Source organism: Sturnira hondurensis, unplaced genomic scaffold, assembly GCF_014824575.4.
Source record: "Sturnira hondurensis isolate 20B ecotype Veracruz unplaced genomic scaffold, ASM1482457v3 Scaffold0015056, whole genome shotgun sequence".
Taxonomy (NCBI): Eukaryota; Metazoa; Chordata; class Mammalia; order Chiroptera; family Phyllostomidae; genus Sturnira; species Sturnira hondurensis.
The window spans coordinates 961,046-973,917 of NW_028087687.1; the positions used below are offsets into that span (position 1 = coordinate 961,046).

Consider the following 12,872-nt stretch of genomic DNA (forward strand, 5'->3'; position numbering starts at 1 on the left):
TTTCATTCTCCAACCCTTCCCTGCTGCAACCTTCCCAATCAGAAAATCACACACTTTAAGGGAACCCCCCAACCAGGAACTCCTCCTCCAAAGTGTTTTAAAAAAAGAAAAAAGGAAAAAAGGAAGAATCAAAGATCATCTAGTGTGGATTCACAAGAATACTATGGTAGATGAAAACAACAAAAGAACAGAAAACTAAAACCTTAACCTTGACCCGCCTTTCGGAATCCATAACGGCATGTCTGTTCTGGGACAGAGCCCCGAGTTTAGCGCTGCAACTGCTCCTGTTTATGCGATCTGGCAAATGCTCCCAGCATTTGTGGTTGCAACAGAATCAGATCTGTAAAATCCTGGAGCAGCGGGCTTCCATCTCCTGCTACCTTGAAGGGAAATTCCTGCTCTGAAAGGGAGCTGTCTTTCTGAGGCGAAAAGTTAAAAAAAAAAAAAAGAAGCAATGAAAAATATGCAAAAAGCTTTTCCTGATGCCTCAGAAGAATCCAGGCATGCTCTCGCTCTCAGCCAGCTCCTGGCGCTGGGGGAGCTGAAAGCACTTGTGGCTGACCCACATGTTCAGAGCAGTGAGAACAATGGCTGTCTTTGACAGCCTGTGATTATAAATTCTTTTCAGCGCAAGCAGCACATACTAAAACACTGAAATTCCAGCAGGAGAAAGGTCAGTCGAAGCCATCCTCACCCTCGTATTATAATAAAAGCCTTGTTCCCACCAGTGTTTTACCATTAATTACAATAGTCCAGGCTGACGAAAACAAAAATAACTCTGGTCACTCAAAGATAAACCTCAATTTAATCTTCCCCAGACGATTGCTTCAAATCGGAGCTGCGGGTGACATTGTTCTCATCTGCAGAGACTGGAATATCACACTGTGGATTTCCTGGGATGCTAAGGGAAGTCCCTTCCACATTCTCAATGGGAGGGAAAAACATCTCCATAGTCGAGATTTTGGAAACTGTCTATCTGTGCTGGCTAATATGCCCAAGGGAGGCAATGCCTTTGTAGGAAGCGCCTTTGCCGGCTGCTTCTATCAATTATATCCAGATCCTGTGGCACAATCCCCAGTGGGAGGCACTTGGAGGGGACGGAGTGGCTGTCATTCACAAGGCACACACAGGTTTTGCATCAAGCGGAGGGAGAGGGAGAGAGCAGAGGGAGAGAGCAGAGGGAGAGAGCAGAAGGGCAGGGTTGAGAGGAAAGCCCTGCAGTCTCCATGCTGAGGACCCAATCTGTGCCCGAGGAATAGGTTTTCGAATGGCCTGGGTGCGTGCAGCCCACACAGCTCTCCAGAGGAAGGCAGAAATTCCGATTATGGAAATTAAGGTAGTTTACTTGCAGGTCAAGAGTTAACCAGGATTAGAACAAAAGCTGAGCCTGGAAAAAGAACTCATGACTTCTTCAGTACAGATCTAAATTGGATATGGTTTCATATTTAATTGCTCCAGAAAGGCAAATAATTATCTTGGATTATTTATCCACAGATTACAAGCCAAATGCTTAAAATAACTATCATTTTTTATTGAACAATTACTATATGTCTGGAGCTATGCTCAATGCTTTTTATACGTTTTATTATTTAATTCACATACCCTCCCACCCCAGTGATGTGGTTAGCACTGTCCCCACTTCACAGGAGAGAAAAAAATCAGAGAGCAGTAGTAACCTGAATAAGGTCACACAGCAAGCACCAAAGCTGTGATCCCAACACAGGTCCTGCCTTTAAATCCCAAGATGAAACTTGACAACATCCAGTCACCTCTGGTGTAGTTACAGCTCCCTCCATCGGCATCATCACCTCCATCAATTACTACTAGACGTGGCCTCTTTACTCTGCAGATAATAAGGCTGTGCTAGCCTGGATAACGTCCCTTCACTAAATGCCATTGATGCCCCGATCACCAAACTATAAATATTTGTAAAGACAGGCAGTTTGGGACAGTTTAGAGTAGGTCAACAGCTTGTCCTAGAAGCCTGGCTGACTGGGTGTAAATCCTGGCTCCACCCCTTGTCAGCTGCAAGACCTTAGCTGAGTTCTGCTACCTTGCCCACGCTTAGTTTTCTCATCTATAAAATGGGGCTAATAACAACATTGATTTCACAGGACTGCTGGGAGGGTTAAGTGTTACTTATATGGAAAGCATTCAGAAAAATGCCTGATGTATGATGAGTGTTCAAAATGTGTTAGCTATGGTTATAATTACTACTATGTATTCATCTGGTATGTAAATAGCAATATATAAATCACACAACATTTATAAATGTAGTTAAAAACACAACCATGTGTGTTTCAGTGTGTACTTATATACACATCAAATTATATACACATTGAAACTCTTCAGTCTTCGTCCTCATTTATATTCCATATCTAGATGCTTCGGCCCAATTTCCCGAGAGGGCAGGCAGACACTCAGGTAGCTGAGCTGCTAGTTTCACCCAGAAATGACAAAAGTTTATAAAGTGCTTGGGGTAGCAGCACAAAGCTGGATCTTGAAGAAAATAATATCAAAAAGGCTCTCCCAAGGGCCATCGTTTCCCCCATCCCTACTCTACAGACCATGGGAGAAGAGAAAGGAAGAAAAAATCAACATGGTTCTTGGAACTTCAGCTCTTTCTCACAGTTAGTTATGAGAAAGAAAAACAGAAAGGGCTTTCTGTTCATGACTGTAACAAGCCAAGAATAAAAGCTTGGCTCAAGTGAGAGCTGAAGGCTGAGTGGTGTGGCCAGTTTGAAAAGTGAAAACGAGGCCACCCATGGCCATCCTTGACCCAGCTGCTCCCATGAAACCTCGGGGTGAAGCAAGAACCTGGTTCTTCAGCCAGAAATAAAGAGGTAGACACAGCTAGATGGACAATCTTCCTGGATTCCACCAAGTCACCCAGAGTTAAGCCTTACAGAGAGAGAGGAAGATATAAAGCAATATGAAGAATAGTTTAAATTCTTCCTTATCAGGGTCCAGTTATTTTATTTATGTTTTCGCCTAGAAGCCTGCCAGCATTCTGCCAGGGAAGAAAGATAAGACTCCAATCTGGTATAAGCCCCATTTGTTTATTTTTTTCTTTTGTTTCCCTTGCCCGAGGTGATATATCAGGAAAAAATACTGCTAGGAGAAATGTCCAAGATTTTACTGCCTGTGTTTTCTTCTAGGATATTTATGGGTATTGAGTCTAACATTTAATCCATTAATCCATTTTGAGTTTATTCTTGTCTATGGTGCAAGAAGATGGTCTAGTTTCCTTTTTTTTTTTGCTCATATCTGTCCGATTTTCCCAACACCATTTATTGAATAGACTATTTTTACCCTATTGTATATTTTTGCCTCCTTTGTCAAATATCAATTGACTACAGAGGCACGGGTTTATTTCTGGGCTCTCTATTCTGTATTATTGACCTCTATGTCTGTTTTTATGCTGGTTCCATGCTGTTTTAATTACAATGACTTTCTAGTCTAGTTTGATATCAGGTAGCATGATTTTTCCAACTTTATTCTTTCTCAAAAGTTTTTGCACAACAAAGAAAACCATCAACAAAATGAAGGACAACCCACTGAATGGGAAAACATATTCAGTGCTATATCTGATAAGGTTTTGATATCCAAAATTTATAAAAAACTTATAAAACTCAACACCAAACCCCCGCCCCCAAAACAAAACAATCCAATTAAGAAATGCAAAGAACCTAAATAGACACTTCTCCAAAGAGGACATATAGGTGGCCAATAGACATATGAACAGATGCTCAACATCACTAATCATCAGAGAAATGCAAATTAAAACCACAATGAGCTATCACCTCGCACCTGTCAGGATGGCTATCATCAATAAATCAACAGAACAAGTGCTGTCAAGGGTGTGGGAAAAAGAGAACCGTGATGCACTGTTGGTGGGAATGCAGGTTGGTGCAGACACTGTGCAAAGCAGCATGGAATTTCCTCAAAAAAAATAAAAATGGATTTTTATCTTCTCCGATTTGACCCAGCAATTCCACTTCTGGAAATTTATCCAACCCCCCCCCCAAAACACTAATTCAAAAAACTATATGCACCCATATGTTCATTGCAGTGTTATTCATAATAGGCAAGGTTTGGAAGCAGCCCAAGTGTCCATCAGTAGATGAGTGGATTAAAAAAAGCTGTGGCACATTTACACAATGGAATAATACTTGGTCGTAAAAGAAAAGAAGGAAATCTAATTTTTCAACAGCATGGATAGAATCTGGAGATTATCATGCTAGGTAAAATAAGCTAGTCAGAGAAAGAAAGACAAGTACCATATCATTTCACTTATATGTGAAACCTAATGAAAAAATAGAAATAGACTCATAGATATAAAAGAACAGGCTGACAGCTGTCAGAGGGGAAGGGGATTGGGGGCTGGGTGAAAATGTAAAGGGATTAATCAAAGGAAAAAAACCTCAGACACAGACAACAGTATAGTGACTACAAGAGAGAAAGGGGCTGGATTAGCGGTAGAAGAAGGTAAAGGGGGGATGAATGGCGATGGAAGGAGACCTGACTTCCGTAGGTGAGCACAATGTAATATACAGATGATGCATTATGGAATTGTAAACCTGAAACCCAGATAATTATATTAACCAATGTCACCCCAATAAATTCAATAAAGAAGAATACAATCTGTCCACTGTGCTAATTGCTAGTTGTTCCAGTAAAAGTGTGTGAATGAATGGGGTGAGAACAATCAGCTTCCATGACATTTTTGAATTATTTCACTCATCTGTCCTCTTCTCATTCCCTTTTGTGAGAGATAATGAGAACCAGCGAGTGTTGGTGGATGACTTCTGGTATCTGAGAAACTCCAGATGCCTCTGTTTTACCACCCAACATCTTCTGCTTCCTTTGTGATTTATAAGGTGTCTCAATACTATTCTGGAAGGTTTCCAGGTTCTACTTTTCCAGCCTGATGACCCATCTCCACCCTCCACACTCTGGATGGGGCAGCTATATATTCCATGGATATGTACTGAGCATCAAATATGTGCCAGGCACTGCCCTAGTGCTGGGAACACAACATTCTATAAAATTGATAAATACCTCATCCTCATGGACCTTATGTTCTAGTTAGGAAGACAAAATATGAACAGACAAAAAGGTAAATGAATACAAATGTGGGTGGTAAGTATCATTGAAAAATAGGGCAGATTGAAGGAAGAGAAGTTGATCGTGGTTGCCAGGTCTGGGCTTCTCTATCATACTCGCCCTCTTTATCTCGTTGGTCTGGTTAACAGTCCTCACTTCCTGAAACAGTAGTGGCGTAGGCCAATCACGGTACCCCTTGGGCACAGTGGCTAGGTCAGAAAAGGGACGCACACTGGGTCAGAGTACACCCCTAGGAATTTTATAGCTGGGACTAGGGGAAAGAATTCCCTGTTTTTCTGGGCGAGTAGCTAAAGGCAGGAAACCCTGGGATGCTGCTGGCAATGTTCCCTGATGTGAGGGAATGTTTGCCTATGGGAGGAGGGAATGAATTCAAAGAGAGATAGGAAGCGATGAGGGGAAGACAGAGAGAACAACTTAGACTGTTGACTTTCTAATTCCAGTCTCTGAGATCCCAAAGGCCATCTTGTCCCCCTGGTTCTCCCTTCCATCTCTCTTCTCATAGTAACTCCCCTGTGTTTGGTTTAGGTGTTCCCTGATTTGGAAGACTTCTGCTGACATACCCAGGCTCAATGAAAGACCATGGTCACCATGGACCTCTTTGGGATATAGCAACAGCAACCTACTATGAGTACCTACTATGTGCCAGGCACTTATGCTAAGGACTCTACAGGTTCTACTTGTATTACAGAACTTAACAAGTTGCACTATAGTCAATAACCTTCATGCACATTTCTCCCAATAGAAAAATGAACAAAAATTCACCTTTAACAGAAACCTAAACAACAAAACAAACAAGCAAGCAAAATATAAACAAAGACACTGAAATAGAGAACAGGCTGACAATGACCAGAGGGGAGAGAGGAGGGGGTTTCAGGGGAAAAGGAGAAGGGTTTACAGGAACAAGTATAAAGGACATATGGACAAAAACTAAGGGAGGGTGGAAATGGGAGGGAGGTGGGGAGCACTGGGGGGTGGGGTGGGATGGGATGGGATGGGAGTAAAAGACAAAAAACTGTACTTGAACAACAATTAAAATAAATAAATTTAAAAAAATAAATGAATAAAAAAGAAAAATGAACATATAAAATTTCTGGCTAGTTTCTTTTGTGAAAGAAAAAAAATTTAATTTCAAATTTATTTCAGCCTGTACATGTGCAGAAGAGGTAACTGTGGTTCCTCCTTATCTGTTCTCTATTCCTTTTCCAGTGAAAATACCCACAGTTTTTAGCTGAAATAAAATCTACTTTCCCCAGGTCTCTTCTTACACCTAGCTATGGATTTGTGACCAAGTCTATCGGGTTGACAGAATGTGAGCAGAGGTAGAGTGTATGACTTCCCCAAAGTGTGTTTAGAGGGAGCATGGAGGCCCTTCTTCTCCTCATGCCCCCTTTCTCCCAACTCAGCTATGGACATGGTGGCCAAAGCTCACAGTCTTCTCGAACCAGTAGGCAAGAAGCTGTGGGTTGACAGTGATGGAGCGAAAAGACAGAAGGAGATCCATCCATCTGGTCCTCCAGGATCACCAACAAGCCCAGCTTGGCCCTGGACCACTCACATTCAGACCTCACTTATAATCTGTGACTTCAAAATAAAATTCTGTCTTATGGAAGCTGCTGCTAGACTTTTCTGCATTTCCCAATTGAACCCAATCCTAATTGAGAAAAGAAAAAAATAATATGTATTCCAGATTAACTACTATTTCCAGGTATTGGATAGACCTGTGAAGTTCAGGTCAGTTACACTCTACCTTATACAGAAATATGGGACTACCACAGCTGGCCCATGTCCTGTGACATTATCTATAGTCATTAACAAGGCAACAGCTGTTCATAATAACAGGCCATTTCAAGGCAGCTGAAATAACCAACTGTCTCAAGAGAAAGCAAAACTAAGTTGAAGAAACCACTAACTGTTCAGACTGTAGAGGGGCTGAACTAGTGGTAAGAAATGCCAATAACAAGAATAAATCAGATTCCAGGAGAATCCCTCAGAGGAACTGTGAGGCGGAGCTTTTAAATGTGCTCTTTAAAAGACATGACCCCTATATCACTATTCAAGTCCAAATTTAATACATATAAAAAGTTTAGATTTCACAAATCCAGACTGGGCCTGTTCTGGATTCGTACTTCCTCTGACAACAGACTTAGATGACAAATAAAAGGATAAATAAGAGTTAGGAGACACTAAGAAACAACGCATTGTGCTTAATGGAGTGGGTACGTTTGTCTTATTTTTTTAAAAGGATTTAGGTTTAGAACTTTGTTTAAACGTATTACAACTTTTTGTCCATTTATAAAAATGTGAGCCAGACTGACTCAAGGCATATGAGAAGAATAGTAAGGGTTATTAGCTAGAATTCAAGGAAAAAAAGACTAAATTATTAGAAAGTTGGAGCAAATTCTTGCTTTCAGTACTAAAAGAAAAATTTTAAAGCAAGGAATGTCTCTCGGTGAGGTCTCATTAGTGCATTTAGTTTGCATGTTCGAGAGAAAAGAAAAGCAAGGCCTTAATTGATTTGGGCCACAATGTGGGCCTTGTCCAAAACCCAGGAATGCTCTCGATTACAAATGAACCTTACCTATTCACTGAGGCTGGCTGGGTGGGGCTTCTCTTGAGTAACACTATACCCTAGTACTTTGAATGAGTTAATCTATACTTCTGAACCTTAAAAGGGGACACACAAGCAGGCACACATAAAACGTGCCACTGTTTCCTGGACAAATTCCTACCATAGGTCTTTCCCATAATCAAATAAACAAAACTTTAAATATTGTAAGAAAATTTTCACAAAATTTCCAGCTCATTCAAATGCAATGGCCATGAAAGGCACATTGGAAAAGAGAATGCGTCTAATTGTCAGAGCCTGTCCAGGGCAGATGCCCAGGCAAGAAGTTGGCTGACGTTACCTCACCCACACCAAGGCCCTGACGGGTAAGCAAAACGACCTTTAGGACAAAAGCGCAGAGCAAGCCTCCATTTCTGTATAGTGCTTTGTTGTTTAAATCAGGCTTTAAACATTCCCCCAAGCAAACAAGCTCTGAGCTCTCTGGCCACAAAGCCATATACTGATGGATTGAGTTTGCTCTTTTGGAATTTCAGTTGGATGAGCTCAGATCTCCCATTCTCCAAAGGGTATAAAAGTTCAGGTAAGGGTGGAAAGCACCAGGCCAAGATGTCATCGGTGAGGCATGTGGTCCTTTCCTTAAGTGCATGACGTATCTGGCCTGATTGATTCCACCACGCAAAACTAAAATGATCTTAAAAACAAGCCATTGGGTTGCTTTCCCACCTTTTCTAAACCTCATGGGATAAGAAAGAAAAGCCAAGTTACCTTTCTCATCTGAGCCAGCAAGCCTTCAAATTCCTTCAGGTTCAGTGTCGTTCCGCTATAGGACGCACAGCTATTTGCTGCCTTTCCCAGCCAGTAAATGGTAACTAATACCTGTGAAATAAAACCATGCACAAGAGTGGGAGAATTTGCCCTCAAGAATGACTTTTAAATTAAGGAATCAATAATGTTCCACTAACAGGGAAGCAGGAAGGTGAGAACATGCAGTCCTGATTTAGAAAAACCATCACTTATGAGGTATCCATTACATGTAAAATCATTTTAATAGGAAGACAATGTTGTCTCAGTCAACGCAAGCATGATTCAGTAGTTAAACCCCAGTTACAACCCCAGTGTAAGGAACAGTTCATCTATAAGACAACAACAAGGAAAAATAAGTCAGCTACAATTATTTTTGTATAATGAAATAGTCAAATATTCAAAATTAGGAAGCAACATTTTTCAGAAACTCTGGAGTCTTTACCTAGACAAGTAATGAATAGGTTAGCAATTCCTATTGACAGAAGTGCCTCCGAAGGCCTACAGTGGCTACTTGTAGGCCCAGAGGTTCTGCTAAGACCAATGGCAACCACCCCAACGAAGTGATAGAGGTTAATTAGCGGTTTCCAGCACAGGATCAACACAATGTATTTAACTAAAGTCTGAAGAACATGCTGCAATGAAGAATAGGATGTGCAGATATCTAGTGTTGGGGTACAGGTGGACTCTCATTAATCTCAGAAGGGCATTATTGAGGCTGGACAATGCTATTGCCAATTAGACTATCTTAATAGTCATAGACATCTAATGTGTTTAAGAAAGTCTATGAGTCTTCAGGGGTGTGAAGCCACAGTCCTACGATACTTTGTTCTGCCTTTCCAAAGAAACTGTGCACAAAAGCAAATGCTCCTTACACCAACGTGCCCGTAAAACCCAGCAGGGGTTGGCTGAAGATGAGTCCCTAACACTGAATGATTGGGATCTGAAACTTATGGAAAAGCTAAGACTATTATCTTATTTTCACATACGTTTCTATTGCTTCAGCCAGGGTGGGAAGCACTCACTGAACCTCTCTTTACTTGCTAGGCCAGACAGTGCTTCGGAAAATGTTATGTGGACGTGAGTTCAGACGGCAACAGGCCCCAGATAGGGTCACATGCCATCAAGGCTGTGGTGTGATTTGGTTTTCTACCTCTGTGGGAAAATTTTACTTCAGGAAGCCTTGAAAACTTCCAGAAAGTCTTTTTATTTTTCTTTTTTAATCGATTGTTGACAAATAAACTCCCAGAGAACAGACAACTGTGAATGTCAGGACATCAACCAGGACCATCAAAGAACTGATGGGTGCTAAGGGAGTATGAGGCTATCCTGACAAGTGTAATAGGAGAAAGGAAAACACAATTGTGCTCGGTTTTAGATGATAGGGACTCTGATTTGTTTCAAACTGTGCGATGAAAAATGGCATAAAGCACCAGCTTTATAGAGGAAGAAAAAGAAGATAAGAATGAGCCTGGCAATAAAATATAATAGCACCCTAGACATTTAAAAAGGGGGGGTCACAGCTAACTTTTCTATTTTATATGTAGACAATCATTTCTTACATCCCTATATTTAACCTTTAAATTAAAGAGCAGTAATACACTTGCCTTTCGAAAATAAGATCTAATTCCAGAAAGTTGATTTTGGGAAGTGCTTATAAAAACCTCAAAAGATTACTAGGAAAAAAAGTACAAACCCATGACAGTTGACACTATTCCTATTGTGCTGATCTTTCGCTGAAACGACTGGCCCAACTCCTTAATTTGATCATCCCAAATGTGCCTGCCACGGGAAAGCAACTCTGACCAGTGCTGAGAAATCACTTTGTATGTAAGAAACTAAACAATGACATGACACAGGCTTTTATTTGTTTATTTCTGGATTGAGAACTTATTTAATTAGAGAGACCCCCAATCTACCATTTTGATTTCTATTATAGTCGTTAATTATTCTATCAGAGACACATATACTAGCTTTCTAGGACTCTTTCTAGCAAGACATACAGGAGGCACTGAATGTATGGACTAAATTTTACACTTGAACCATCCAAGTCAGAAAGAATAAGTTTGGAAATTAAAGTCAAAAACACTTACATTTTTCAGCTTCCTACTATAATCAATGCTCCTAATTAAGGGAAAGGAAAAGAAAATATGATCAGAACAGCAGGTTCTTCATCTGCTCTTGCCTTAGCCACTTCTAGGATGCACTTGAAGTCAACTAGTATATGAAACCAAGAAAATATAATATTTTTAAGTCTTATGATTATTACTTTAGGTTCTAAGTATAATGATTTAGACAACGCAAAGTGGGCTTAAAGGTCCATCATGCACCATGAAAAGTTGAGTGCTTCGTAACATCTGGAAAATGAAGAATTCCACTTAAAACTAAGACTGTTTATATTTGTATTCTCAAGGTTTAACTGTTAAAGTAAAATCCTGCTTTAATTATAAACCATTGTCAAATGAAAATCTGATCGCCCAAATATTTTTCATACAAGTACTATATATCCTCATCTGAGGACATTTTTTTCATTACTTCAGAGAGAGAGAGGGAGGGAGAGAGAGAGAGTGAGAGAAACACTGATTGGTTACCTTCTCATACACCCTCCAGACTGGGACCAAAACCAGCAACCTGGCATGTGCCCTGATGGGGAAATGAACCCCATGAACTTTTTTTTAATAAAGGTCTAAAACCTTCATCAAATAGTCTTAAAAAGATATGTATAAGAGGAAATGCTATCCAAATATTTGTACTTTTCTGTTATGGACATAAATTTGTGTTTGGAATTAGCTACAAGTAAGAAAGTATGCATGCTATGTTGGAATATACACATGTGCATTCTTAAATATACGTAAATATTTATTCTCAAACAATAAACAAATAAGTTAGTTGGTGATGCTTTCTAAATATTCATACACTGAATTATAAAAATTTCTCTAAAATTATTCCAAAGTTCCTTCAACATGTCAACAAATACATACTAGGAAAAACAGATACTGTGTGTGTGTGTGTTTTCACAGTAACTTCGGGTGGGGAGACAGGAGGGAGAAGGTAAATTACTGTACAAGCCAGTTAAAATTCCTTCAAGTTTTTAGATTCCCACTACTTCCTTGCTGCATATTCTGACTCAAAGTACATATCAATGAATAGGTGCACTATTTTAAGTCGGTTTAAGTTTGAGGAAATAGAAAACAATGTAGTACATACTAAGATAAACCCACTAGTCCAATTTGGATTAGAGTAAGGGAATATTTTCACGTTCCCTCCTTTTAACAGAAAAAATGATATGTCATTAGATAGTGGCTAGGATTTTTTTAAATTTAACAAAAACAGATAAAAACAAAAAATCTATAAAAGATTCAAAATGTTTCAAAAAACAAGTTAAAAACAGGGTACACAAAACTTTCTCTGTGTTGAGAATAAAAGTTCATTGATTAAAACTATGACCCAGTTCTATGAAAAATCATCTTTGGCACATAGTAGGACCTCACAAAATATCCATTGAATGACTTCCACACAGCAATCAATTATGTGAAAATACTTCCAAATTTTTCAGAGAAACACTCAGGAGCAATGCAAAGCCCGGGCTCATTTTCATCCTATGGTTTCGATTCCTGGAAGGATACTTGCCACACGCTCTCTGACTGTGCTTTTATGCCCCATCGAGGTTGTCTGGCATTCATTACGGGGTAGAGCTCCCTAAATTACACATGCAGTAATCATTTGCAGGTTTTTCCTTTTTTCCCCCTTTTTAGCCTACTCAAGTTGCTGCTCAAAAAAATGGTAAGAAAAATGACTTCCAATGAAAGCTAAACTAATGAGTGTTTTTTTAAAACTTTCAAAAAAGCATCAAATTTTTTTCTGTACGATCTAGCCCTATAACTTATTGCTTATGATATTAATGGATATCAGTGGGGTGTTCTCCAGCTCTACTAGTGTTCTGCTCAACTCTCAGAGGAAAAAGCAGAGACATACAGCAGTTCCACTTTGATCTATGAAAGCTGTAAAATGTATGTATGGCCTGAATATTGCACGTACAGTGCCAAATTAACCAGCACCATTTACAGAAATGTTGTAAGCAGAAAGCTCATCTGTGCTCCACTCTCACTAAAACCAGAAGCAATTTTCGAAGTACTGTAATAAATTTATGGCATAATTTTAATATAAAATTATTTATGTTCTAAATATTCCTACAGTGAAATAAAACTTTTTCTCAATAATTATTCCAAGGTTAACATCCTCCTATGCTTGTGGACTGCCCTTCCCACCACATTCATCCCTGTTCATTATGCTTCTACCACACTGGCTACTTTTCTTTTTAAATATCATGTTGGTTTCTGACGTTGCATAGTTACTAGTTACTATTGTTTCTGGTCAC

The 12,872-nt window shown here is 39.7% G+C and overlaps 1 protein-coding gene across 18 annotated transcripts in view; it reads right to left on the reverse strand.

Moving 5' to 3' along the window:
• The window catches only part of LIMCH1 (LIM and calponin homology domains 1), a 325,311-nt gene that overhangs the window by 88,270 nt on the left and 224,169 nt on the right, over positions 1–12,872 (reverse strand). For 12 of the 18 annotated variants that reach the window (XM_037064259.1, XM_037064250.1, XM_037064245.1 and 9 more), the window contains exons 5-6: positions 10,588–10,618; positions 8,459–8,569 (exon numbers count right to left, since the gene is read on the reverse strand). In XM_037064259.1, the coding sequence (XP_036920154.1) occupies positions 8,459–8,569; positions 10,588–10,618 (142 nt within the window). Of the gene's footprint in view, positions 1–208; positions 559–8,458; positions 8,570–10,587; positions 10,619–12,872 lie in introns of those variants that run through there. The other 6 variants (XM_037064254.1, XM_037064253.1, XM_037064255.1 and 3 more) reach the window with 3 other exon arrangements.